The sequence below is a fragment of the Haliotis rufescens genome, unplaced genomic scaffold (genome assembly GCF_023055435.1).
Source record: "Haliotis rufescens isolate VD_foot unplaced genomic scaffold, xgHalRufe1.0.p SCAF_25, whole genome shotgun sequence".
Lineage (NCBI taxonomy): Eukaryota > Metazoa > Mollusca > Gastropoda > Lepetellida > Haliotidae > Haliotis > Haliotis rufescens.
Window position 1 is genome coordinate 7,106,068 of NW_025963946.1, and position 27,174 is coordinate 7,133,241.

The following is a 27,174-nucleotide window of genomic DNA, read 5'->3' on the forward strand; positions in this document are numbered from 1 at the left end:
CACGCCTAAAATGAAAATGGCACGGCTAAATCATGATCTTCGTGCCTCGATGGCACGCTTGGAAAATAGGAATTAATAACCTAACTTTGCCATATAAGGCATATTTTAATGATAAATATAAATCTCGTCAGCAATAAATTAACTCTTTCAACACTGTAGGCCGGTTTTCTGGCCAAGAAGCATCGAGTCCCCAGACGCCGTCAAAATGGTATATATTTTTATGGACCTACATGTTATATCATTCATTTAATAAATCTGTCACATTTCAAAATGTCTGAAATACATATTCCATTTCAATTTATCATTTTTTATCGATAAATTAAAAATTATTCACTATTTCCCACGATGTTATTGAAAATAAAATTCTCAGACACACATTTCGACAACGGTTCCACATCGAACATGTCAAAGAGCAAAATAAAGACGTTTTAAACAAATCTTTTAATATATTATAGAAAGTAATAAATAAAATCAACAAAAATATATCTAAAAGTAATCAAAATTACATCTAAGTTAGTATTTCCATTCTTTCATGCGATCGTGTGTAATGTAAGTCGCCTTGAATTCTCGGCTCGGACACGATGTTTAATGTAAAAATATATGCATGAAAAATCTTTGTCACTGCTTGTAACCTAGCACGATACATTCACAAAGTTCCATATTTTTAATATATATCGTGATTTCCTGCTTAAAACGTTCAGAATAACACGATTTAACAAAAATCTTTCGCCAACTTCTGAAATTTATCAAACACGAACTTGGTATCACAGCTGTAATTTGATTGGCTGCCTTATGTCACATGCTCAAAATTGACCAATCACGAAACTTGTAGCAGATTTCGGCAAGAAAGCGTCATTAGAAACCAATTTTAATCCAATGAAATCTCTTGTTATAACTACGGAAAAAAACCAGGCGATGTTACGAGCGGGTAGATGAAGGAATAAGCTTTCCAGCGATGTGTCATATGCCATTCTTCGAATGTGTTATTCATACGAAGCCTCGAAAACGGGGGTATTTCTTCATGTTACTGAGCGGTCAGACGCTGTTACCGGGAAATGGGTGATGACAGAAACTAATTATAATTCTTTTAAAAATGAATTTCCAATTACGTAAACAATGAAAATAAAACAGAAATAGGTAGATCTAAGTGGATTTTACTTCAGATGGGGCTTGTCTGTCACAGTCATTAAATGGAAGTCAGTAAAGTAAGTTTGTAACTCACTTTAACTTGAATAAATCACTTACTATTAAGATCACGTATATCTCACTTACTTACAATTACATGAATTTATTAACATTTTGATTGAACTACTGACAGAGAGACACAAATAAACAACAAACACTTTAATGGTTGTTAAAAAATTTAATGCTGAAATGTAACAAATAATTGGCTGGGCACCCCATGATTTCCCAAGGCACACCTAAATTTTATACCTTGTGCCTTGTGGCACACTTGGCAAAAATTGCATTTCTAGCCCTGAAATTCCTGTTACCCACTAGTTTTTACACATGTTGGTATTTAAGTTAAATAATTTAAAACACTATTCATCTAGTCCCTGCAAACTGGTGTCCTGTGGGTTTGAGAGCTTGATAGGATTAAAAAATACTACGATACTTCCACAAGAAAGTGTGATGGCAAAGGATCGTGATGTAACTGTCATCGTGGTTGACGGAATGCCCGTTTATAATTTCTAAATAAGTTTCTGATTTGCTAATCGAATACGCAGGGTTACTTCACAATATTTTGATGATACGCACAAGTTTTATTTTTGTAGCGTATCTGTAATGTCGTTGCATATTTGATATGCTTGGATTTTATTTTACTGCATATTTCTGCAGTTCTGATGCGTATTTTACGCAGATACGCAGCTTATCTGGAGCTCTGGACAAGGCATCAACATTTGAACTCATTTTCTACAAAGTCCCATTTTCAGATAACTATTTATGTAATAATTGCAGTTATATGAATATAATATCTGAATAATCAAACAATAGACATGTATGCTGAAATGATTTAAGATAATGTTTTTATAACATTATGACCGAACATGGCGATTTTTACAGAAGTAAGTTGACATCGAACATCTTTGTTTATGATGTCACAGCACAATTGTATTCTAGCACACATAAGGTCCCTTTTCTCCTGGTGGGCCACAATACTACAGTGTGTGTCTCTGACCTTTACAGCAGTAGAAACTAACATTTCTAGTCCACCAGTCCCTATAATGATAACACTCAGCAAAACCAACTCTTAAAAATGTCAAATTTCTACTAGTCCTTATAATACCTTAACTATTGGGCAGTTTGGCAAGGACCATAGGACTAGTGCCAATTTCTAACGCTGCCTTTAACTCGCTCATCAAGATCCTTGTAGGTATGTAGGAGTTTTTGTATTTAGTGCTTTTTAATTCATTTCTTCTTGTAAACAGATCAGGGACTGCCTCCGTGGTCTAGTGGTAGGACCCCATTTCACCTCGAGCAAATAGTTCAGGTTATGTTACGTCTGTTTCCAAAGACAGCCATTGTCGACAGGTTCAAAGAAATATGTGCACTTGTGCTTCCTCCTTCCATCAAGCACCTTGCCCCAGAATCCCCATCAATGTGTTTCCCATTGCCCTGGAATAGCTGTGTAAATATTATCACCTGACCCAGAACAAACACAGCTTGTCAGAGGTGTGAACATCTGCAGACAGTGTTACCTCTTGCCATCTGAAAGTCTGTCTGACCTTACTCCCTTACTCCCATACACATGACCTTACTATGGTAACAGATACCATCTGACCTTACTCCTGTACACAAGCCTGTGTGACCTTACTCCCATGGTACTCTGGTACATGGAGACCGTCTGATCTTACTTAGGTACACAGAGAGCATCTGATCTTACTCTGGTACACGGAGACCATCTAATCTTACTCTGGTACACGGAGACCATCTGATCTTACTCTGGTACACAGACACCATCTGATCTTACTCTGGTACACGGAGACCATCTAATCTTACTCTGGTACACGGAGACCGTCTGATCTTACTCTGGTACACAGACACCATCTGATCTTACTCTGGTACACGGAGACCATCTAATCTTACTCTGGTACACGGAGACCATCTGATCTTACTCTGGTACAGGGAGACCATCTGATCTTACTCTGGTACAGGGAGACCATCTGATCTTACTCTGGTACAGGGAGACCATCTGATCTTACTCTGGTACACAGAGACCATCTGATCTTACTCTGGTACACAGATACCACTTGATCTTACTCTGGTACACAGAGACCACCTGATCTTACTCTGGTACACGGAGACCATCTGATCTTACTCTGGTACACAGAGACCATCTGATCTTACTCTGGTACACAGAGACCATCTGATCTTACTCTGGTACACGGAGACCATCTGATCTTACTCTGGTACACAGAGACCATCTGATCTAACTCTGGTACACAGAGACCATCTGATCTTACTCTAGCACACGGAGACTATCTGATCTTACTCTGGTACACGGAGACCATCTGATCTTACTCTGGTACAAGGAGACCATCTGATCTTACTCTGGTGCATGGAGACCATCTGATCTTACTCTGGTACACGGAGACCATCTGATCTTACTCTGGTGCATGGAGACCATCTGATCTTATTCTGGTACACGGAGACCATCTGATCTTACTCTGGTACACGGAGACCATCTGATCTTACTCTGGTACACAGAGACCATCTGATCTTCCTCTGGTACACAGATACCACCTGATCTTACTCTGGTACACAGAGACCACCTGATCTTACTCTGGTACACGGAGACCATCTGATCTTACTCTGGTACACAGAGACCATCTGATCTTACTCTGGTACACAGAGACCATCTGATCTTACTCTGGTACACAGAGACCATCTGATCTAACTCTGGTACACAGAGACCATCTGATCTTACTCTAGCACACGGAGACTATCTGATCTTACTCTGGTACACGGAGACCATCTGATCTTACTCTGGTACAAGGAGACCATCTGATCTTACTCTGGTGCATGGAGACCATCTGATCTTACTCTGGTACACGGAGACCATCTGATCTTACTCTGGTGCATGGAGACCATCTAATCTTACTCTGGTACACGGAGACCATCTGATCTTACTCTGGTACACAGAGACCATCTGATCTTACTCTGGTACAGGGAGACCATCTGATCTTACTCTGGTACAGGGGGACCATCTGATCTTACTCTGGTACACAGAGACCATCTGATCTAACTCTGGCACACGGAGACCATCTGATCTTACTCTGGGACACTGAGACCATCTGATCTTACTCTGGTACACAGAGACCATCTGATCTTACTCTGGTACATGGAGACCATCCGATCTAACTCTGGTACACAGAGACCATCTGATCTTACTCTAGCACACGGAGACTATCTGATCTTACTCTGGTACACAGAGACCATCTGATCTTACTCTGGTAAACGGAGACCATCTGATCTTTCTCTGGTACACTGAGACCATCTGATCCTACTCTGGTACACTGAGACCATCTGATCTCACTCTGGTACACTGAGACCATCTGATCTCACTCTGGTACATGGAGACCATCTGATCTTACTCTGGTACCCGGAGACCATCTGATCTTACTCTGGTACACGGAGACCATCTGATTTTACTCTGGTAAATGGAGACCATCTGATCTTTCTCTGGTACACTGAGACCATCTGATCCTACTCTGGCACACGGAGACCATCTGATCTCACTCTGGTACACTGAGACCATCTGATCTTACTCTGGTACACGGAGACCATCTGATCCTACTCTGGCACACGGAGACCATCTGATCTTACTCTGGTACACGGAGACCATCTGATCTTTCTCTGGTACACTGAGACCATCTGATCTTTCTCTGGTACACTGAGACCATCTGATCTTACTCTGGTACACTGAGACCATCTGATCTTACTCTGGTACACTGAGACCATCTGATCTTACTCTGGTACAGGGAGACCATCTGATCTTACTCTGGTACACGGAGACCATCTGATCTTACTCTGGTACACAGAGACCATCTGATCTTACTCTGGTACAGGGAGACCATCTGATCTTACTCTGGTACACAGAGACCATCTGATCTTACTCTGGTACACAGAGACCATCTGATCTTACTCTGGTACAGGGAGACCATCTGATCTTACTCTGGTACACAGAGACCATCTGATCTTACTCTGGTACACGGAGACCATCTGATCTTACTCTGGTACACAGAGACCATCTGATCTTACTCTGGTACACGGAGACCATCTGATCTTACTCTGGCACACAGAGACCATCTGATCTTACTCTGGTACACGGAGACCATCTGATCTTACTCTGTTACACGGAGACCATCTGATCTTACTCTGGTACACGGAGACCATCTGATCTTACTCTGGTACACGGAGACCATCTGGTTTTACTCTGGTACAGGGGACCCTGGACCCATACTTAGTAAGTCCAGGTAAAACCCTGGATCTTACTCTGGTACACGGAGACCATCTGACCTTACCCCAGTGTTAGAAACTTAACAGATTTAGTCCACTAGTCCTATTAATGGTAACATAGCAAAATCCTTAAAATGGGCTAATTTCTACTTGTCCTTGTGATACCTTAACCATTGGCCAGTTTGGCAAGCACAATAGGACTAGAGCCAATTTCTAACGCTGCCTTACTCCAGTACAGGATCTGTCACATACAGAGAGCCCTGTTGTGCCTAAGTGTAATTCAACAATAAATATATTTTCTTAAATCCACATCAACACTAGCATGGAAATGGAAGGAGAATTTTCATTCCAGAAAGTTTATTTTCTTTAGAATCACACAGTTCTCTACTGGTGTAGTTTCTTGTTGTTATTCCATTTTATCGGTGTAAGTTTTTCCGTAATATAATTAGTTAGCCATGTAACATGGCGTCTGAACAACCTGTGTTGAGCAACTCCTTGTGAAACCATTTCTTATAGGCATGCGTGTTTATTTGTGGATAGACCCAGGAATAGCTCCAGAACACTTGAAATAACCCATTTCCTTTTATCTTATTAACCATTAAGTGCTGTAAAGATGATAATTATTTTTTTATTACCAAAGTGTGTTTCAAGGGAATATGCCTGGCCATTGTTCTAAGGTAGTGGTATAAGTTGAAATGGAAGCCAAGATGTATTATAATTCAACTGTTTGATATTCTTCGAGTGTTGGCTTTAGTGTATAAAGGGTTAAGTTTCTTTCCAAAGATTAACCTCTTGTGTAACCATGGTAACAGCATCATTTAATATTTCCATCATGCATTGTGAAAATATTTGCTTTTGAAGATGGATTTCTGGAAAAGCTTCTAGCATTCTTAAAAGCAGTTGTTAATAAACTCCAACCTGTTTTTGTAATGTTGCCAGGGAAACTTACCGAGCGACAGGTTTGAGATTTAAATGAATTTTTGCCAATAATATGACCACCGTCACCACACATCTTTTGTTCATGGCAGCATAACCATGGCAACCTGGCTATCATTTAAAATATATCTGTTTTAGGCATTGGAGGCTAGTTATATGAAGTTAGGTAGTTGTTTTTATGCTGACTATTAATTGATTAGGGACAGACAGACATGGTGATATTGGTAGCGTTTATTCAAATAATTAAAGCTATTAATACAGCTGTCAAAATACTTTTTTCAGTCAGACATAATTTACAGGTTTCTAATTGCTGATTTTGTCCTCAATCAAAAGATAAGAAAAATGTTGCCTTTTTCTCTATGTATTGGTGGCTATGAGTGAGTAAGTGTGGTTTAACGCTGCTTTTAGCAATATTCCAGTCAAATCAAGCTTAATGTGGGAGGAAAGCCCAAAGTGATGCAAGTCTCAGAAGTTTAGCACTTTGGTGAAACCGACGAGCATGGGTATGGTGCTGACAAACCTGGAAACATTATCGGGGCAAACCGGGATTCGAACCCACAATCATAGGTTTCTGGCATGCCCAAGGGATGCAACCCTGCACAGCGAATCGCAGCGCCTTAGACGACTGGGCCACCCATGCCCCCTGGCAGCAGTGAGACCAATAGATGCATATATCATCTGACAGTACGTCTGACATGATGATGTGTCAGACGATAGGGTCAGGGTCAGATGACAGGGTCATCTAAAGGTCATCCTGACTGCCAGACTTGCCAAAGGTTACAGGTGCAGTCTGCCATAAGGAATGTCTCAAGCTCAATTGCCTTGGTTTGATGTATAAAGGCTGCAGGTTCTTGTAGTACTTGTTGAGCTGGACATGGAAGTAATCTGTTATTCTAAGATGGCCCAGACTGTAGGAGGAGATTTGTAATGGGCAGCCTTAGAGGTTACACACAGCCAAATGTTTTCCCATACACTTCTATAGTAACATTATAATTTTTTTTTAAATAACTAAGCATTCAACAGCTATTACCTGTACGTGTGTGCACAGTTTGGCCTAAGAGCAGCAATAAAAACATCCAAAATGACTAGCTCAGCCAGCTCCTTTTCTGAGTACAGGAAGCTCAACACACCACCCCCAGTTTCGCACCAAATGTCACCTACTTGAAAATAGCTGTGGTCACATTCAGCATAAGTCATCATGTTGAAAAAGACTACTAAATATAGAAAAACATGGTCAGTTTTAATAATGTACATTTAAAAGACATAAACATCTTACAGAATATCCTCCAATCACAGCCTGCAGATATCTCTCGATCTGCACTGAAGGCTCCCTACGAAAACCGCACTGTCCCAACTGGTTCTGATTTGGTGTAGTGGAACCTAGAAATCAATGCTTCATTAAATGTTTCAAAGGCAGGGCTGAACTGACTGGTCCAATGGCTGGTACAAAACATTCTCACTAGTTTGGGGTATACTTGTAGTTAAAGTGTTTGCGCATCACGCAGAAGACCCTGGTTCGATTCCTGACAGGCGTACAATGTGTGAAGCCCATTTCTGGTGTCCCCGCCGTGATATTGCTGGTATATTGCTAAAAGCGGTGTAAAATCAAACTCACTCACTCACTCACTCACTCACTCACTCACAGACTCACTCACTCACTCACTCACTCACTCGTTAAGGCATCCTGAAGACTTTAGGCAAAATAAAATAAAAGAACTTGGAAGGTTTCAATATTTTCAACACAAGAAAAACCTGGTACTTAATTTTCCTACCTCAGAAGTTTTGAATGGGGAAGGCTTTGTATCTTTGGGACACCAGGGATTTGTTTGTTTGTTTGTTGTTTAATTCCCCATTCAGCATTCACATTTCCACTATATGACGTCGGTCTGTTAATAATTGAGTCTGGACCAGACAATCCATCAATCTACGCAATATGGGAAACAAGCACAATCCTGACTACCTGATCCTGTTAGTCGCCTCTTAAGACAAACATAGTCGCCTCTTACAACATAGTCGCCTTTTAGGTGCCTCTTAAGACAAACATAGTTGCCTCTTAAGACAAACATAGTCACCTCTTAAGACAAACATATTCACCTCTTACAACATAGTCGCCTCATAGTTGCCTCTTAAGACAAACTTAGTCGCCTCTTACGACAAACATTGTCATTTCTCACAACAGACAGAGTCGCCTCTTCCAAAAAACATGGCTGCTCTTACGACAGACATAGTCGCGTCTTGTGACAGACACAGAGAGGAAAACTGGCTGAAAATTATGACAATGGACATGATCATTGTGTCTTAATTCATCAGGTTATTTTGTCACATTAAAGGCCCTGTTACTCTATCAAAAGTCCATTTTGACCAAGTTTTTGATAGTGTAACATGCTGTCAAAAACTTTGACAAAGTTTTTGATGGACTTTAATGGAATAGAAACCGATCCTATTTCTCGTCAAACTTTGATCAAAGTTTGATGACCTCGATTTAATTTAGCCAATCAGAATGCAAGGAACATTTCCCCTTTTCAGGTGGATAGAGTCAAGTCAAAATGAGCCCACTATTTTGGACTGACGAGATGTTGGCCGAAATAATTGATTTGGTTCAACAACGAGCAGCCGTTATGGGGATCAAATATGCCTTTGCCTACCCCGACGCCACTTTCTTAACATGGCAATACACAAAATACTTATGACAACAGCATAGCATTCTTCGTCAGTTGCATCCATCTTGGCTAGATAATTCCCGCCAAACGTTTGACGGCCTGTCAAAAACTTTGATGAGTGTCAACAGTCCAACTTGGACCATGAAAACTTGGTCAAAATTTTCTTTGACCAAGTTTTTGATCAAAGTTTTTGATAGTGTGACGGGGGCTTAAGTTGTCATCTTGATATAACTTAGAACTTTGCTGGTGACCATGTGGAGAGGAACTATGTAATCAGTGGAGAATTTTCTATATAATTAAGGAAATAGCCTGTGTTCCAGAAATTGCCATGAGGACGCCTGGAGCCGAGGTGCCGCAGTTCAAGAGAGAGAGCATGCAGTTGTATCACAGCGTGGTGAGTTGATTCCACACCGATGAGCTCGCTCGCTCACTCACTCACTCACTCACTCTCACTCACTCACTCACTCACTCACTCACTCACTCACTCACCCATTCACACTCACTCACTCTCACTCACTCACTCACTCACTCACTCACTCACTCACCCACTCGACCACTCATCCACTCACCCACTCACTACTCACTCACTACTAACTCACTCACTCACTCACTCACTAACTAACTCACTCACTCACTCACTCACTCACTCACTCACTCACTCACTCACTCATCCACTCACCCACTCACTACTCACTCACTACTAACTCACTCAATCACTCACTCACTCACTCACTCACCCACTCACCCACTCACCCACTACTCACTACTCACTCACCCACTCACTCACTCACTCACCACTCACTCCCTCACCCATTCACACTCACTCACTCTCACTCACTCACTCACTCACTCTCACTCACTCACTCACTCACTCACTCACCCACTCATCCACTCACCCCCTCACTACTCACTCACTACTAACTCACTCACTCACTCACTCACTCACTCACTCACTCACTCATCCACTCACCCACTCACTCACTACTCACTCACTCACTCACTCACTCACTCACCCACCCACCCACCCACCCACTCACTCACTCACTCACCCACTCACCCACTACTCACTACTCACTTACCCACTCACTCACTCACTCACTCACCACTCACTCACTCACTCACTCACTCACCCATTCACACTCACTCACTCTCACTCACTCACTCACTCTCACTCACTCACTCACTCACTCACTCACTCACTCACTACTCACTCACCCATTCACACTCACTCACTCTCACTCACTCACTCACTCACTCACTCACTCACTCACTCACTCACCCACCCACCCATCCACTCACTCACTCACTCACTACTCACTCACCCATTCACACTCACTCACTCACTCACTCTCTCACTCACTCACTCACTCACTCACTCACTCACTCACTCACTCACTCACTCACTCACTACTCACTCACCCACCCACTCACTACTCACTCACTCACCCACTCACTCACTCACTCACTCTTCGGGGGACCATTCATGACCAACTCGTGTTATTCCGGGACAAGCTGAAAAGCGACTCGTGTCCCTCTCACGGCCATTTTTGCGACCGGGTTCCGTCTTAGCGCAAAGGGGCATACCTAAAACAATTGTCAACTGGTTCACATATATTTCCCCATATATTATATATATTTCAGATGCAATTTAAAGCATACCTGGCCATGCGGAATTATACCGTATGATTGAACACATTTAACTGTTTCTTGGGTATATATTCAGATGCAAGACATATGTAAAACCAAAAATTATTTCTGAGGGATTCTTTGACGAAGAACTTGAAATCATATGTGCATTCTGATTGGTTTGTCGTATTTTCGCAAGTAACATTCATCGATAGGGGGACGAGTCTTCTTGCAGGTTACGGAAAGGGGCGAGTGGTGACAAACGTGGGTAGGACTGGTATATTGCAATACGCTTTCCAAACAATATGTATTGCAATATTTTTTGTGTTCTGGTATATTGGGTGAAAGAAAAATAACAAATTTCATGATAATTTGTATCGTTTAACCTAAAATCTAAAAAGAAATTCATTCACAAATGGTGTTTCCTATTCAATACGGAAGAAAGTGAGTCATGTCACTCTCAAGTTGTTATCGACCGCCTCTGTGGTCTAGTGGTAGAGCGTCCGCCCGGAGAGCGGAAGGTCCAGGGTTCGAACCCCGGCCGCGTCATACCAAAAGACGTTAAAAGATGGTACTTGTTGTTACCCTGTCTGGCGCTCGGCATTAAGGGGCTAAAACAAGGACTGGTCTGCCTGGAGTCAGTATACCTTGTCTGAGTGGGGTATTCATGTTAAACTGCGCCATGGTATCTCAGTGAGGTAGCACTATTAATCGGCATCAGTCTGGACTAGTACAAGCAGCCTCACACACACGTACGTGCATGTCGCTATATAAGTGCAATAATCTTGGACGTGACGTTAAACCCCATTTCACCTCACCCATCACCTCAAGTTGTTATCTCCCCTGTGTTACCTGCCATCATGTGGCTGACTCTCCCCTGTGTTACCTGCCATCATGTGGCTGACTCTCCCCTGTGTTACCTGCCGTCATGTGGCTGACTCTCCCCTGTGTTACCTGCCATCATGTGGCTGACTCATTTTCCTCCTGTGGCTTGTTTCAGGTGCTGAAGAACATCATTGAGACGGAGAAGACTCATGTGTCTGGGATGTCGCAGATCCTGCAGACCTATATCCTGCCCCTGCAGAACGCTGGCATGTAAGTACACCAGTGAGAGAGTAGGTGGAGACACTAAGCTGACTCACATACTCCAGCGTCCTCCTGCAGACCAATATCCTGCCCCTGCAGACCTATATCCTGCCCCTGCAGAACACTGGCATGTAAGTACACCAGTGAGAGAATAGGTGGAGACACTTAGCTGATTCATATGCTCCAGCGTACTCCTGCAGACCTATATCCTGCCCCTACAGACCAATATCCTGCCCCTGCAGACCTATATCCTGCCCCTGCAGAACACTGGCATGTAAGTACACCAGTGAGAGAATAGGTGGAGACACTTAGCTGATTCATATGCTCCAGCGTACTCCTGCAGACCTATATCCTGCCCCTACAGACCAATATCCTGCCCCTGCAGACCTATATCCTGCCCCTGCAGAATGCTGGCATGTAAGTACACCAGTGAGAGAGTAAGTGGAGACACTTAGCTGACTCACATGCTCCAGCGTACTCCTGCAGACCTATATCCTGCCCCTACAGAGCAATATCCTGCCCCTGTAGACCTATATCCTGCCCCTGCAGAATGCTGGCATGTAAGTACACCAGTGAGAGAGTAAGTGGAGACACTTAGCTGATTCACATGCTCCGGCGTCCTCCTGCAGACCATTATCCTGCCCCTACAGACCAATATCCTGCCCCTGCAGAACGCTGGCATGTAAGTACACCAGTGAGAGTGTAGGTGGAGACACTTAGCTGACTCACATGCTCCGGCATCCTCCTGCAGACCAATATCCTGCCCCTGCAGAACACTGGCATGTAAGTACACCAGCGAGAGAGTAGGTGGAGACACTAAGCTGACTCACATACTCCAGCGTCCTCCTGGAGTCCTGCAACATTGTTCAGCCCCATCCTCTGAACAGGCACAAAAGTCTCGGAGTTATCTTCCCTGATGTGCGCCATCTTGTGACCCATCCTCTAGTCAGTCTGTGGCACTAACACTGATACTGATAGGTTTAGGAGGCAAACAGACAATGTTATCTTAACTATGGGGGACACTTTTTTATAGAATATATCTTTCTTTGGGTTGGAACCAATTTCTTTCTGGAGTTATCTTGGGTTGGGACCAATTTCTCTCTAGTGTTACCTTGGGTTGGGACCAATTTCTATCTGGAGTTACCTAGGGCTAGGACCAATTTCTATCTGGAGTTACCTTGGGATGGGACCAATTTCTATCTGGAGTTACCTTGGGATGGGACCAATTTCTATCTGGAGTTACCTTGGGTTGGGACCAATTTCTATCTGGAGTTACCTTGGGTTGGGACCAATTTCTATCTGGAGTTACCTTGGGATGGGACCATTTTCTAGCCCTGAATATGACAAAGAGATATGACCAATTCTATGTTTGGCACTTTCTCTTCAAGATTTGCCCACCTATCCCAGGGTAAAGAGGGCAGATCTTCCTAGTATTGGAACCAGATTTGCCTGGTGATGGGACCAATCTTCAGGGAAGGGACAAATCTTTCCAAGGAATCCTACCGCAAAATTTCTAAGAAGAGGAAGAATACATATTGCCAGTACCATTAGACCAGCAAGACTTACAAGACAGTGCTATTCCCAGAGCCCATTATATACAGCTGTGTAGAGAATTATCAACTGTAATTATGAAGCTTCTCAGTACCTGATAGGCCCTTCATGTAACATGTCAGATCATGAACTTGAGTGATACAAGAAATGTTTGGCATATCTACGAGATTATGATAATGTTCGGAGATAAGCTGTCAGTGTTTTCTCCCAGGTGAAGAGATAAGATATGAACAGCTGGGGTCTTTGCTGTGTATGGCTTGTGTTCACTCTGTCTGTGCTCCCATACTTTAACATAGACATATAACAGTCAAAGTTCTACGGTTTTTGAAATAGTTCGGTTTTTGTAAAAATTAAAAATAAAGTCTTCAACATTAAATTAAACAATTTTACAATTACAGCCAAGTCCTGTTAATCCAACATGGCTGATTGCATATGATTTCAAACTCTCTCTCGATTATTTTATCGGGGGCACAGGTGGCCCAGTCGTCTTAAGCGCCGCGATTCGCTGTGCAGAGTTGCATCCCTTGGACACGCCAGAAACCTATGATTTTGGGTTCGAATCCTGGTTCGCCACGATTATGTTTCTAGGTTTGTCAGCACCATACCCGTGCTCGTGGGTTTTACCAAAGTGGTAAACGTCTGAGACCTGCATCACTTCGGGGCTTTCCTCCCACATGAAGCTGACACAACTGATTTAACTGGAATACAGTTAAAAGCAGCGTTAAACCCAACTCACATACTCGCTCATTCTATCACTCTCTCACTTATTCACTCTCTCTCATTCTCATTGTCTTTCACTCACACTCTCTCATTCTCTCTCTTGCTCATTCACTTACTCTCACTTACTCACTGACTCTCTTACTCGCACTCGTCTTTCACAGCAGCAGAAACTAACATTTCTAGTCAACTAGTAATTATAATGATAACATATAGCAAAAACCTTAAAAATGGCAAATTTCTACTAGTCCTTATGATACCTTAACTATTGGGCAGTTTGGCAAGGACTACAGGACTAGTGCCAATTTCTAATGCTGTTTCACTCACACACTCAATCTCACACACGTTTTTTATTCACTCTCACTCACTCATTCTCTCTCTTGCTCTTTCACTTACTCTCACTTATTCACTCACTCTAACACTCACTCGCTTATTCTCTCATTCACTCTCTCTCATTCTCCCACTCACTCACCCACCATGGAAGGCCATGGAATGAATGCCTAAGCACCTCCATGAGCTGCAAGCTGTACACGTCCATTTCAATCTTAATCTCGTCCATTTCAATCTAAAGCTCATTTGTTTCAGGGCAGAGAGATAGGGTGCAATTACCTGATTAATGGTGAGCGTTGTGTGTTTCAGATTGACGCCAGTGGAGTACTGCCAGCTCGTGGGGAACATTGAGCAGCTGATTGCATTCCAACACAACTTCCTTGCGTCACTGGAGGAATGTGAAAAGTGAGTCTACATAGCTACACCTGTGTTGGGGCATGTTGATACTGTGCGAGTTCATTGGCAAATTAATAGTATTTTCATTGCATGAACTGAAACATAAATATAGTATACTCATGTCGGTGCATTTGTTTGGAAAGTGAGCTAGTTCTTTGTGTTTGTGTGTGTGTGTGTGTGTGTGTGTGTGTGTGTGTGTGTGTGTGTGTGTGTGTGTGTGTGTGTGTGTGTGTGTGTGTGTGTGTGTGTGTGTAATATATATATTTGTTTCCTCCCAAGTGTTTGGCTTCTGCCCCATAAATTAACTGTGATGTTTGACTGAGGTGTTGTTTGATTGTGCACATTCAACATTCAAAAATCCTTGAAAAAAATACTTACACTTCACACTATTAAAAAACTGAATAATTGTCTGCTACAAATATTACATTCTTACAAGGTGTTTTTAAAAAAAAATATTTAGGCTCACAAGTTTAACTTAAAAAATATTTGGTTTTGCAGCTGTAGCTGTAAATAACTTTGAGTCTCCAAACTCTCTACCCCCCCCCCCCCAAAAAAAAATCTGATCTGATCTGATCCACAGAAAACAGAATATAGTGTATAAGAAAACATATGCATTTAAACAGAAATACTCAACTCTCTGCTGCACTGAGGTCTTCAAGGAACATATCTCCACACACCTGATCAGCTATCTCCGCCACAACTCCCAGCTTCTGTTGGTCCCAGCGCTCACCTCCTGACGTTGTAGTTCACAGCTGGTGCCTGCCAGCTGTTGTTGAATACCATGTACCATTATTTCCCCTCTTGAATAGAATCCTGTGTGCATTCCCCAGTACATGCGTTCAGGGTTAGACTAGGTCCCCAGCAACCTGTTCTTGTTCCCCGTGGGTATATTGGGGTTAGAATAGGTCCCCAGCAACCTGTTCTTGTTCCCCGTGGGTATATTGGGGTTAGAATAGGTCCCCAGCAACCTGTTCTTGTTCCCCGTGGGTATATTGGGGTTAGACTAGGTCCCCAGCAACCTGTTCTTGTTCCCCGTGGGTATATTGGGGTTAGACTAGGTCCCCAGCAACCTGTTCTTGTTCCCCATGGGTATATTGGGGTTAGACTAGGTCCCCAGCAACCTGTTCTTGTTCCCCGTGGGTATATTGGGGTTAGACTAGGTCCCCAGCAACCTGTTCTTGTTCCCCGTGGGTATATTGGGGTTAGAATAGGTCCCCAGCAACCTGTTCTTGTTCCCCGTGGGTATATTGGGGTTAGAATAGGTCCCCAGCAACATGTTCTTGTTCCCCATGGGTATATTGGGGTTAGAATAGGTCCCAAGCAACCTGTTCTTGTTCCCCGAGGGTATATTGGGGTTAGACTAGGTCCCCAGCAACCTGTTCTTGTTCTCCGAGGGTATATTGGGGTTAGACTAGGTCCCCAGCAACCTGTTCTTGCTCCCCGAGGGTATATTGGGGTTAGACTAGGTCCCCAGCAACCTGTTCTTGTTCCCCGTGGGTATATTGGGGTTAGACTAGGTCCCCAGCAACCTGTTCTTGTTCCCCGTGGGTATATTGGGGTTAGACTAGGTCCCCAGCAACCTGTTCTTGTTTCCCGTGGGTATATTGGGGTTAGACTAGGTCCCCAGCAACCTGTTCTTGTTCCCTGTGGGTATATTGGGGTTAGACTAGGTCCCCAGCAACCTGTTCTTGTTCCCCGTGGGTATATTGGGGTTAGACTAGGTCCCCAGCAACCTGTTCTTGTTCCCCGTGGGTATATTGGGGTTAGACTAGGTCCCCAGCAACATATGCTTGTCCACTGTAGGAAATCTGGGTAAGAATAAGTTCCCTACGACCTATGCTTGTCCTATGTAGAGGTTCAGATATGAAATACTCACCTGGCAACCGATGCTTCCCCCACATGTAAATTCAGGGGTCGAATAGATCACAGCAACCAGGCTTCTCACACATGTAAATTCAGGGATAGAATAGATCACAGCAACCAGGCTTCTCCCACATGTAAATTCAGGGATAAAATAGATCCCCAGCAACCAGGCTTCTCCAACATGTAAATACATGAATAGAATAGATCACAGCAACCAGGCTTCTCACACATGTAAATTCAGGGGTGGAATAGATCACAGCAACCAGGCTTCTCCCACATGTAAATTCAGGGATAGAATAGAACCCCAGCAACCAGGCTTCTCCCACATGTAAATTCAGGGATAAAATAGATCCCCAGCAACCAGGCTTCTCCAACATGTAAATACATGAATAGAATAGATCCCCAGCAACCAGGCTTCTCCCACACGTAAATTCAGGGATAGAGTAGATCCCCAGCAACCAGGCTTCTCCTACATGTAAATTCAGGGATAGAGTAGATCCCCAGCAACCATACTTCTCCCACATGTAAATTCAGGGATAGAATAGATCCCCAGCAACCTCGGAGATTCAGGCCTCTCTGCTGACTGCTGCTTTATCTGGCCTGGGGTTGAGTGTTTTTTGGTAGGGGTTGGGTGTCTAGCTGAAGGTAGAGGTGAAGGATGGAGACGTCTGTTACTCATTAGATGTGGGATGGTGTTGACGAAGGGGATGTGGATGGAACAAGAAAGATGAGGGAAAGGGTGAAGTGTGTGGGAATGACCAGAACAGGTTTCAGTTGAGATTGGCTGAGATTGGCTTACACAACCAAGCATCTCCCTTTGACACCCATGAAGATCCGGGGTAGAATAGGTCTTCAGCAACCCATGCCTGCCATAAAAGCAACTATGCTTGTCGTAAGAGGCGACTAACAGGATCATGTGGTCAGGCTCGCTGACTTGGTTGATGCATGTCATCATATCCCAATTGCGTGGATCGATGCTCATGATGTCAATCACTGTATTGTCAGGTCAAGACTCGATTATTTACAGACCGCCGTCATATAGCTGGACTATTGCTGAGTGTGGAGTTAAACAACACACAAACCAAACCTTTGGCTGAAGCTACTTACTAGCCTGAGTACACACAGTAGCCCTGAGCACACACAGTAGCCCTGCCTTGGCCATGTGGGCACCTCCTGCTGGAGTATACACACACGCTGTAGTAGTAGCGAGAGTCTGTCTACCCTCAAACATGCACAGCTGACATCTGCAGGATTATATGAACAGAGGCTCCTACTATTGCAATTTTGCCATTATCGTTCGATTTTAATCTGAACATGATGCTTTTGCGATAATAAAATCAACAATTACGGCAAAAATATATAAATTAGGTTGTATAAAAAGAGCCTACCTTTAGTAGATTGCTTGTCGCACTGTGTCATTAGCTTGTAGGTTAATATGACATGCTGTCCTTCCATTTAGGGAGCTCCCATGCTTGTCGTAAGAGGCGACTAACGTGATGGGTGGTCAGGCTCGTTGACTTGGTTGATGCATGTCATCGATCCCAATTGTGTGGATCGATGCTCATGTTGTCACTGGATTGTCTGGTCCAGACTTGATTGCTTACAGACCGCCGTCATATAGCTGGAATATTGCTGAGTGCAGCGTTAAACAACAAACAAACAAACAAATTTAGGGAGCTCATAATTCCCATTACATTCCAATATATTTGAAGTTTCCGATTTCTATCAAATAAATGTTGAACACTGGATTGTGCATGCGTGATCATCAACCATTGGTTTTCCATAAGTCTGTCATACAGACCCTGATACAAATATAGCGAATACAGCCCATGCAAGTCTATAATGTTTGGCAAGTCTAGATTACTGCAGTATCAGTGTCTGTACAAATTCACAAGCGAGGACAGACCTTGTAATTATCAATCAATCTCTACCTGGGCTCCTTTTGATTATATTTTACAACTGTAATTTAACAGCTGTTTTTTCTGTAAAATATGTTCATTTCAGAGACTAGATGTCAGTCTAGTTTTCCATGTCCAGACTGTTGTTCACAGGGTGATATAATGTAACCAGAGTACACCTACAACCTTGTCTCAGTCATTCACTAGATAAATGGTAAATGAAAAAACCAAGTATAACTAATTAAACTACCGTATTCGACGTAATAAGCGCCCCGCTCTAATAAGCGCCCACGGCGGTATTTGCTAATATATTGGCTAGTGAACAATCCCAATTAGCACCACTTCCGATTGATCAATGTTCACAAGACTTATTTATTCGCGTACAATACGCACTCGTGTGTTATATGCACCCTTAATTATTGGCAATTAAATTCTAGAAAAATATATCTGTCGTACATAAACATTTCAGGCTGTCAGCATAAACCACGAAATTTATCTTTCAACTCTGTTTTTTACCAAAATAATATTCTAATAAGAGCCCCCTATTTCTAATTTTGAGAGCGCTCTGGGCGCTTATTACGTCGAATACGGTAATTAATAATGATACAAATTGCAAAGGCAAGTTGCTAATTTGTTTTGAGATAATTAAATCTATCTAAGAACTAACGCAGGCACTATTGGGGGAAAAAAAGTTAAAAATTGTCAAATTCAGATTTATCAGCAATATCTTGTACACTGTATTTCCAGTTGGTAGATCCAGACTACAATATACTACTATATAAAGATATAGAATTTAACCTTGAAAGTATACTTGCCTGGCAGAATAACACTTCGTCTTTGAAATATTTTCCTTTAAATAATTGTAATTTCTTTTCTTCAAGAAAACTAGACATGGTTAAGTTTGATCTAAACTTGTCTAGGTTTGTAAAAAAATCTATCTATCTATCTATCTATCTATCTATCTATCTATCTATCTATCTATCTGTCTATCTGTCTATCCATCATGGCACAGGACTACAAACTTAGATAATGACAACATATAGGAACATCCCCAAAACTTTGAAATTTTACTTGCCCTTAGGTTGGTTAATACTATCAAAACTGGCTCAGGCTAGCGACCTAGTGCTAGAGTCTATCCCTGGTAAATATGATTGTCTTTCACTGGAGCATTACAATGTGGCTCCGAGGTCTAGACAAAGCAGGTTAAGGAGAAATTAATGGCTGCTGAGAGAAGCAGTGTATTTTCAGTAACTGGGGCTTCCATAACTTGAAAGTTTATCTGCCAGACCTCCCCAGACCTCGGACCTGATGGGGCCTTGTTGAGGAAACATGACAGGTCGGGGAAACATGACAGGTCGGGGAAACATCAGATCAGCTTTCCTTAAGTGGTGCTGGTCAATTACATAGGTAACAGACCCACACAGTTAGTAACCAGATGGTGAGAGGGGCCTCAAGGCCTAGGTGCTGGAACCCTTTCAAACTGAACCTTGTCCTGTCATGCCTGTAGCCTTGCTACGAAGTTGAGAATAATAAGTCCTAGACTAACATCTAGTCTCTGAAATGAACATATAGTACAGAAAAAAAAGTTGTTAAATTATCATAAAATAATTAATAAAAAGGAGCCCAGAGACTCTCTTCATTTTCAGATACTGCAGAAATCTAGACTTGCCAAACATTATAGACTTGCTTTGGCTGTATTTGATATATTTGTATCAGGGTCTGTAAGACAGACCAAATAAGTCCTTGTGTGTATAGTAATTCTATTCTTATAATAGGCAAGTCTAGATAAGCCGACTTCTGAGGACGCCTGTCTTTTATAGGGACAGCTTGTTCTTGTTATTTGTATAATCTAGAAATATGATTGTGAATACAAAATATTGCCTTAAGCCTGGTCTTAAGGGGGCAAAATGCATCCTGAGAGGTACATTTCGTCATATAAACATGTTTTTTAAATTTACCACAGGGGGTTTAATACCTTGGGATAAAATAGTGCATGTAAACTAGGCTTTAGTGACTTGTGCAAGTCTACTTGGCCTGCAGTGTGTCTGGTAGGCTAATGTAGAGTCTACAACATAAAGTTATGTATCAGTTCAATAAAAATATTTCTACTAAAGAAGAATTTTTATTCTACAAAAATGCCCATTCGGGACGAGGACAAAAATAGGACATTCATGTGGCACAATGATGAGAAGGCAAATGATTATACCTTAATTTTATACATGCATGCAAACAGATGAAACACATGGCATATAATTATACAAGTTCTAAGTTATGTACAAAGTACATCAGTATATTAACAAGATTTATCATCCAAAACTGGCTCCCACAGGAGATATGCTTGGATGAGATCAAGCGATATCTACACTGTAGATATCGCTGCAATGAAATTACATCACAATGCTTTGCAGACCATTGTGACGTCACTGGTTACCATGACGTCACAATCAAGGACATCACTAATGGCTCTGCTACTGAAGCTGTTTGCAGTACTTTTTACACTGAAGACACTGCTAATTACTGTCTACAAATGGAAAAAGTTGAAAGAATGATGTTGGATGATAAATAAAATCTCACCCGTTGATAAAATCCTCGGCAAGCCTCGGAATTTTTCCACTTTTATCAACTCATGTTGATATATTTGATATCAAAAGACACTCGGGTCATATTCTCTATGAGGGCATATGATTATAGTTATTATGCAAATGTAAATAATAGATACAGAGTTACCAAACTTTGGCTTTTTCTTGGTTTTAGCTGAAACATGTGAAAACAGTTCTGGAAACAACTTGAGCAATCTCTTTGAGGGGTCATCGTAGTGGTCTTATTAAGAATTGACTGCAATATGTTTTGCATTTATGGTGCTATGAACTTAAACACTGGAGTGCGTACGTTGTCAATCCGCATATTCGCAAAGGGTGTACATTAGAAGCTGTCATGCATCAATATATAGACACAGAGGATGCAACGACAGCAGATTGAGATCTAGGCCTAGCATGTGTCAGTATATTTGGGGGAAGCCAAGCATTTAAAATACCATATTTGACGAAATAAGCGCCCCGCTCTATTAAGCGCCCACGGTGATATTAGCTAATATATTGGCTAGTGAACAATCCCAGTTAACACCCCTTCTGATTGATCAATTTACACAAGACTTACTTATTCGTGTATAACACGCACTCGTGTGTTATATGCACCGTTAATTATGGGCAATTAAGGTTCTGGAAAATATATCTTTTTGTATATAATACGCACAGACCTTTCTTTGGTGTCATTTCAAGCTTTCAGCACAATCCAAGAAATTTACGATCTTTCAACTCTGTTTTTTTTTCACCAACATAATATTCTAATAAGAGCCCCCTATTTTTGAGAGCGCTTATTATGTCAAATACGGCATGTAGAATTTGCTTTGGACAAGTATGTGAAGTAACTGTCTGCATATATGCTCACCAAAATCATATTCTAATAAGAGCCCCCTATTTTTAAGTTTGAGAGCGCCCTGGGCGCTTATTACGTCGAATACAGTATTTGGAAATTGTGCCTGTTAATTGGTGAAAGAAATCTCTTGTGTTTGCTTAGACAAGTATACTCCTGCATGTTGACACACAACACGTACACATGCACACAGAACTGTCTGTGACTGATCTACACCCCCCTCTCCTCTGCATCAAACACACACACACACATGTGCACATCAGTAAGTGCTCTGTGGGGTGCCCCTGTAGACTGAGGGGGGGGGGGGGGGGGGGAGCAGGACAAGGGGAATGTTGATTTGAAACGGGGAGAGGAGTGAGATTGGGGTTAGTCTGTCATACAGACCCTGAAACAAATATATCCAATATGGCCCGTGCAAGTCTATAATGTTTGGTAAGGCTAGGTTGCTGCTGAAATGAAGAAAGTCTCTGGGCTCCTTTTTATTATGTTTTATAACTATAATTTAACAATTGTTTTTTTCCGTTAAATATATTCATTTCAGAGGCTAGATGTTAGTCTAGGTTGAGGTCCAGGTTATGGTGGGGGTAAGGGTGGAGTGGGGTGGGGGGTCTACTGGTACGAAGTTTGGTGATGTGGGTATGGGTGCATGGGTAGTGGTGTGTTACGAAAGAAAGGAAATGATTTGTTATAGAGGGAATATGATTAGACATAGCAAAAGCAAGTTTGATTTTTTTAGGTGCTTAAAACTTGTTCCATCACATAGGTTTTGTGTTTTGTTCAAATAGTAATATTCGTGTCCAAAGCCCCTTTTGTCATTTTATGTGAAAAATGTTTAGATTCTGTCATCATGTCTTGATTCTGGATCAAGGGGGTCAGGGAAGGGAATATGTGGGTTGGTGTAGAGTGAGAGGAGGGTCCCACAGGGGAGGTGGGGTAGGGGGGGGTTGGTGGGGACTGGATCGAGGGGGTCAGGGAAGGGAATATGTGGGTTGGTGTAGAGTGAGAGGAGGGTCCCACAGGGGAGGGGGAGGGCTGGATTGAGGGGGTCGCGGAGGAAATACAGTTGAACCTAGTGTCAAACCTTTTGGGGACCTGCGGAAATTATCCGGGGTTCAAGTCAACAGAAAAAGTGAATTTTCGAAAACCAACCATCATCTTTTGAGAGATTATTACCTGGTCAGGACGCAACACTAGAGTTCATGGTGTACGTAAGTTTCAGGGTCCGGGCTGCTGGTAGTGAAGGGAGCGTCAACTCATCCATCTCATTGTCCCCTTCTTGATTGGCGCCACTGTTAAAGTCATATCTCGAATTATGATTCACTAACATAGTCTTACTCCATTTTACTCATTTCTCAATGGGTTAGAGAAGAGTGTTCAGAGGGAGGTACCACTGTGGGGTGGAGGAGGAATAGGGCTGGCTTGAGGGGTTTGGGGTGTAGTCGGGGGGGCCGTTAGGGCTGGATTGAGGGGTTTAGGGGAAGGGGGGGGGGGGGGGGGGGGGGGGCGCTTAGGGCTGGATTGTGGGGGGGGTGGGGGGGGGGGGGGGGGGGGGGGGGGGGGGGGGGGGTGGGGGGGGGGGGGTGGGGTGATAGGACTTGGATTGAGGGGTTTGGGGGGTGCTCAAATGCGGTTTTGTTTGTCCCCGACCAGTGGATCCATTTGCATTCCAGTTACCATTCTCAACTCCCTCATACAATCCAAGCTGCCTTGGGGCGCATATCGGGATTCCTGCTGGGTGAACAGAGGCACATTTCAACCAAGTCACTTTCTAAACAACAAACAAACTAATGTAGACCATGTAGACTGAGACAATGGGTTCTTGTTGCAGACTGCCCCCGATGCAGCGCCGTATCGGCGGCGTGTTCATGAAGCACGCGGAGCAGCTGAAGCGGCTGTACATGGACTACTGCGGCAACCACCCCAAGGCCGTCTCCGTGCTGCAGATACACAGGTGACGAGGCAGCTGAAGTCATGCTACGAGATGTGCTATGCAGAGTTGCTTCCCTTTGGCTTTCTCATCACATTGTCATCTTTGTGCATTAAGGCTTAAAAGAAAAGAATTGGTTCTCAGGCAATGACTTTTGAAAATATAGAGTGTGTGGGCATTGGGTTTTTTGCTTGTACAAACCTGTATGTAACCATATGAACAGTTGTGTGCTATCAACCTGGGAAAGGGCTTCACTACATGAACAAGCATTCAAACTCCTATTGCCACCATGACCATAACATGAGATGTACATGTAAAGGGAAGTAACTGCATGCTATATTGGGATCGCATTGTTTTTAAGTATTAGGATTTATTTTTTAAAATTTAAAATGGAAATGATATTGCAACGTGCGACAGACTTTATGATAATGCGGGCGGTGCCTGAGAACCTGAGAACCAAGATTATTATTTTTTTTAGCCTTATCCTACCTTGTGTGAACATATCAGGTTGTATTTATACAGAAATATTAACTCACTGTGTTTACTCAATATTCACCAGAGAAGGGGCAAATAGAAGCCCTGAAACATCGTTATGGACTGACATTTAGACCCAGAACTAAAGTTATCTTATTTAAAAATACATATATACAAAATGAATTTTTTTTAATCCAAATGGACAACTTGCCCAATCATTCTAGACTTGAGTTGGACTCCTTTTTTAACATATTCTTTGGGTATAACCTATTCTTAGGGTATTTGAGAGAGACTAACGTTGTTTCAAAGAATATAGAAGTTGTTATCGATAAAAAAGTGGTATTTATTAATGTAAAAGTTTAAAAGAAACAGCCAACCACAAAGCAGGAAGTAGGCTGCGGGTACATCAGGCATTGACAGCTGAGTGACAGGTGTGCTATGTACTCAGGCATTGACAGCTGAGTGACAGCTGAGTGACAGCTATATGTGATTGATTGTGTTTCAGGGAGGACCTGAGTAGATTCATGGAGAGTGTGGGTGCCACACCCCCAGGGGCCATGACTCTCACCACCAACCTGTCCAAGCCCTTCACTCGACTCGACCGATACCCCAGTCTGCTGAAGGAGCTGGAGAGGCACATTGAGGTACACCTTTATACTGTCAAACCTTGTCTGTCCGGACATTGTTAAACTGGAAACCTTGCACATATCAATGCTTAAATACTTACGTAAAGAGTATACCAACATGTATTTATTGTACAGTAACACATGGATATAATGAACTACAAGGGACCGGAGAAATCAGTTCATTATATCCGTTGTTCGTTATATACGTTTTCGCTCGGAAATGTCCGCCATCTTGTGTAAAACAAAAACCAATACACGTAATTGCAGCATTGACTTGAATCAGCAGTGATCACTTCATAGCATTCAACTGATAACACTTCATAACATTTATTTAAGTTTAACAAGGTTGATCCTTCTCCGCCGATTGTGTAGATTCGCCGCGATTGTGTTGATTCGCCTCGATTGTGTTGATTCGCCACTGATTACGTACAGCCAATTGTCAGTGACACTTGACACTGAGTGAGATTTCTCAGTTTGCTATACACATCACTAATTAAAGGTAGATGGGCTTGTCGGGGATCAGATATCAGTTCATACTTGTGTATCTGAAAGTGAATCCTCTGTTTTGAACATTAAAGCTGAAAGTCTGTTTAGCTATGTGTGTAGCATGTTTTTATTATTAATTATAAATGAATATTTATTCGTTTTAGGAAAGCCATCCAGATCGCGGAGACACGCAAAGGGCCATAGCAGTGTATAGAGATATAGCTGTAAGTCACAGGGCTGTTAAATAATGTCTCTTGAGAAGATACCTCGACCGATTAGTTCCCTTCACATCTTTTGTTTGTTTGTTGTTTAACGTCGCCCTCAACAATATTCCAGCTATATGATGGTGGTCTGTAAAGAGTCGAGTCTGGACCAGATAATCCAGTGATTGATATGAGCATCGATCGACGCAATTGGGATTAATGACATCCATCAACAAAGTCGGCAAGCCTGACCACCCAATCCCGTTGGTCGCCTTTTACGACAAACATAGTTGCCTTTTACAGCAAGCACTGGCTACTGCAGACCTATTCTACCCCGGATCTTCACCGGTATAACACCTGATTCCATGACATTTTAACTTTTGTAATATGAAAGAATTGGGTGTTCTTTAACTTCTTTTGAGCAGTAATCGGGATTGGGTGGTGAGGCTCGTTGACTTGGTTGATGCATGTCATCGTATCCACATTGCGTGGATCCATGCTCATGATGTCAATCATTGGATTGTCAGGTCCAGACTGGACTATTTACAGAGCTCCGTGATATAGCGGAATGTTGCCGAGTGCGGCATTAAACAACAAACAAACAATTCAGGTGTTTATCTGGTGTTCTTTTATCTTCTATATCAAATAGATAACTTTGAGCATTCTCGGTTATTCAGCTGATCATATCTTCATTCTATTATAATAAATCACCTGAACCTATCAGCAGTCCTACCAGTGTTGTAACCTTGTTCCTTGATGACTGTATGCTGCTGTCACATTTCAGAATTCGTGTTTGGAAGTGCGTAAGCTGAAGGAAATGGAGCTTGAGATTGTGACCAGCACGATAGCTGGCTGGGAGGGAGAGGTGAGAGACTTGAGATTGTGACCAGCACTATAGCTGGCTGGGAGGGAGAGGTGAGAGCCTGGAGATTGTGACCAGCACTATAGCTGGCTGGGAGGGAGAGGTGAGAGCCTGGAGATTGTGACCAGCACTATAGCTGGCTGGGAGGGAGAGGTGAGAGCCTGGAGATTGTGACCAGCACTATAGCTGGCTGGGAGGGAGAGGTGAGAGCCTTGAGATTGTGACCAGCACTATAGCTGGCTGGGAGGGAGAGGTGAGAGCCTGGAGATTGTGACCAGCACTATAGCTGGCTGGGAGGGAGAGGTGAGAGCCTTGAGATTGTGACCAGCACTATAGCTGGCTGGGAGGGAGATTGTGACCAGCACAATAGCTGGCTGGGAGGGAGAGGTGAGAGCCTGGAGATTGTGACCAGCACTATAGCTGGCTGGGAGGGAGAGGTGAGAGCCTTGAGATTGTGACCAGCACTATAGCTGGCTGGGAGGGAGAGAGAGGTGAGAGCCTTGAGATTGTGACCAGCACTATAGCTGGCTGGGAGGGAGAGGTGAGAGCCTTGAGATTGTGACCAGCACAATAGCTGGCTGGGAGGGAGAGGTGAGAGCCTTGAGATTGTGACCAGCACTATAGCTGGCTGGGAGGGAGAG

At 42.8% G+C, this 27,174-nt stretch overlaps 1 protein-coding gene across 9 annotated transcripts in view; it reads left to right on the forward strand.

Annotated features, from left to right (window-relative positions):
* Positions 1-27,174, forward strand: part of LOC124150038 (rho guanine nucleotide exchange factor 7-like) — a 105,223-nt gene that overhangs the window by 39,567 nt on the left and 38,482 nt on the right. For 8 of the 9 annotated variants that reach the window (XM_048402319.1, XM_048402315.1, XM_048402317.1 and 5 more), the window contains 7 exons: positions 9,365-9,450; positions 11,683-11,777; positions 14,676-14,771; positions 23,784-23,906; positions 24,862-25,000; positions 25,633-25,692; positions 26,456-26,536. In XM_048402319.1, coding sequence (XP_048258276.1) covers positions 9,365-9,450; positions 11,683-11,777; positions 14,676-14,771; positions 23,784-23,906; positions 24,862-25,000; positions 25,633-25,692; positions 26,456-26,536 — 680 coding nt within the window. The remainder of the gene's footprint in view (positions 1-9,364; positions 9,451-11,682; positions 11,778-14,675; positions 14,772-23,783; positions 23,907-24,861; positions 25,001-25,632; positions 25,693-26,455; positions 26,537-27,174) is intronic. The other variant, XM_048402312.1, reaches the window with a different exon arrangement.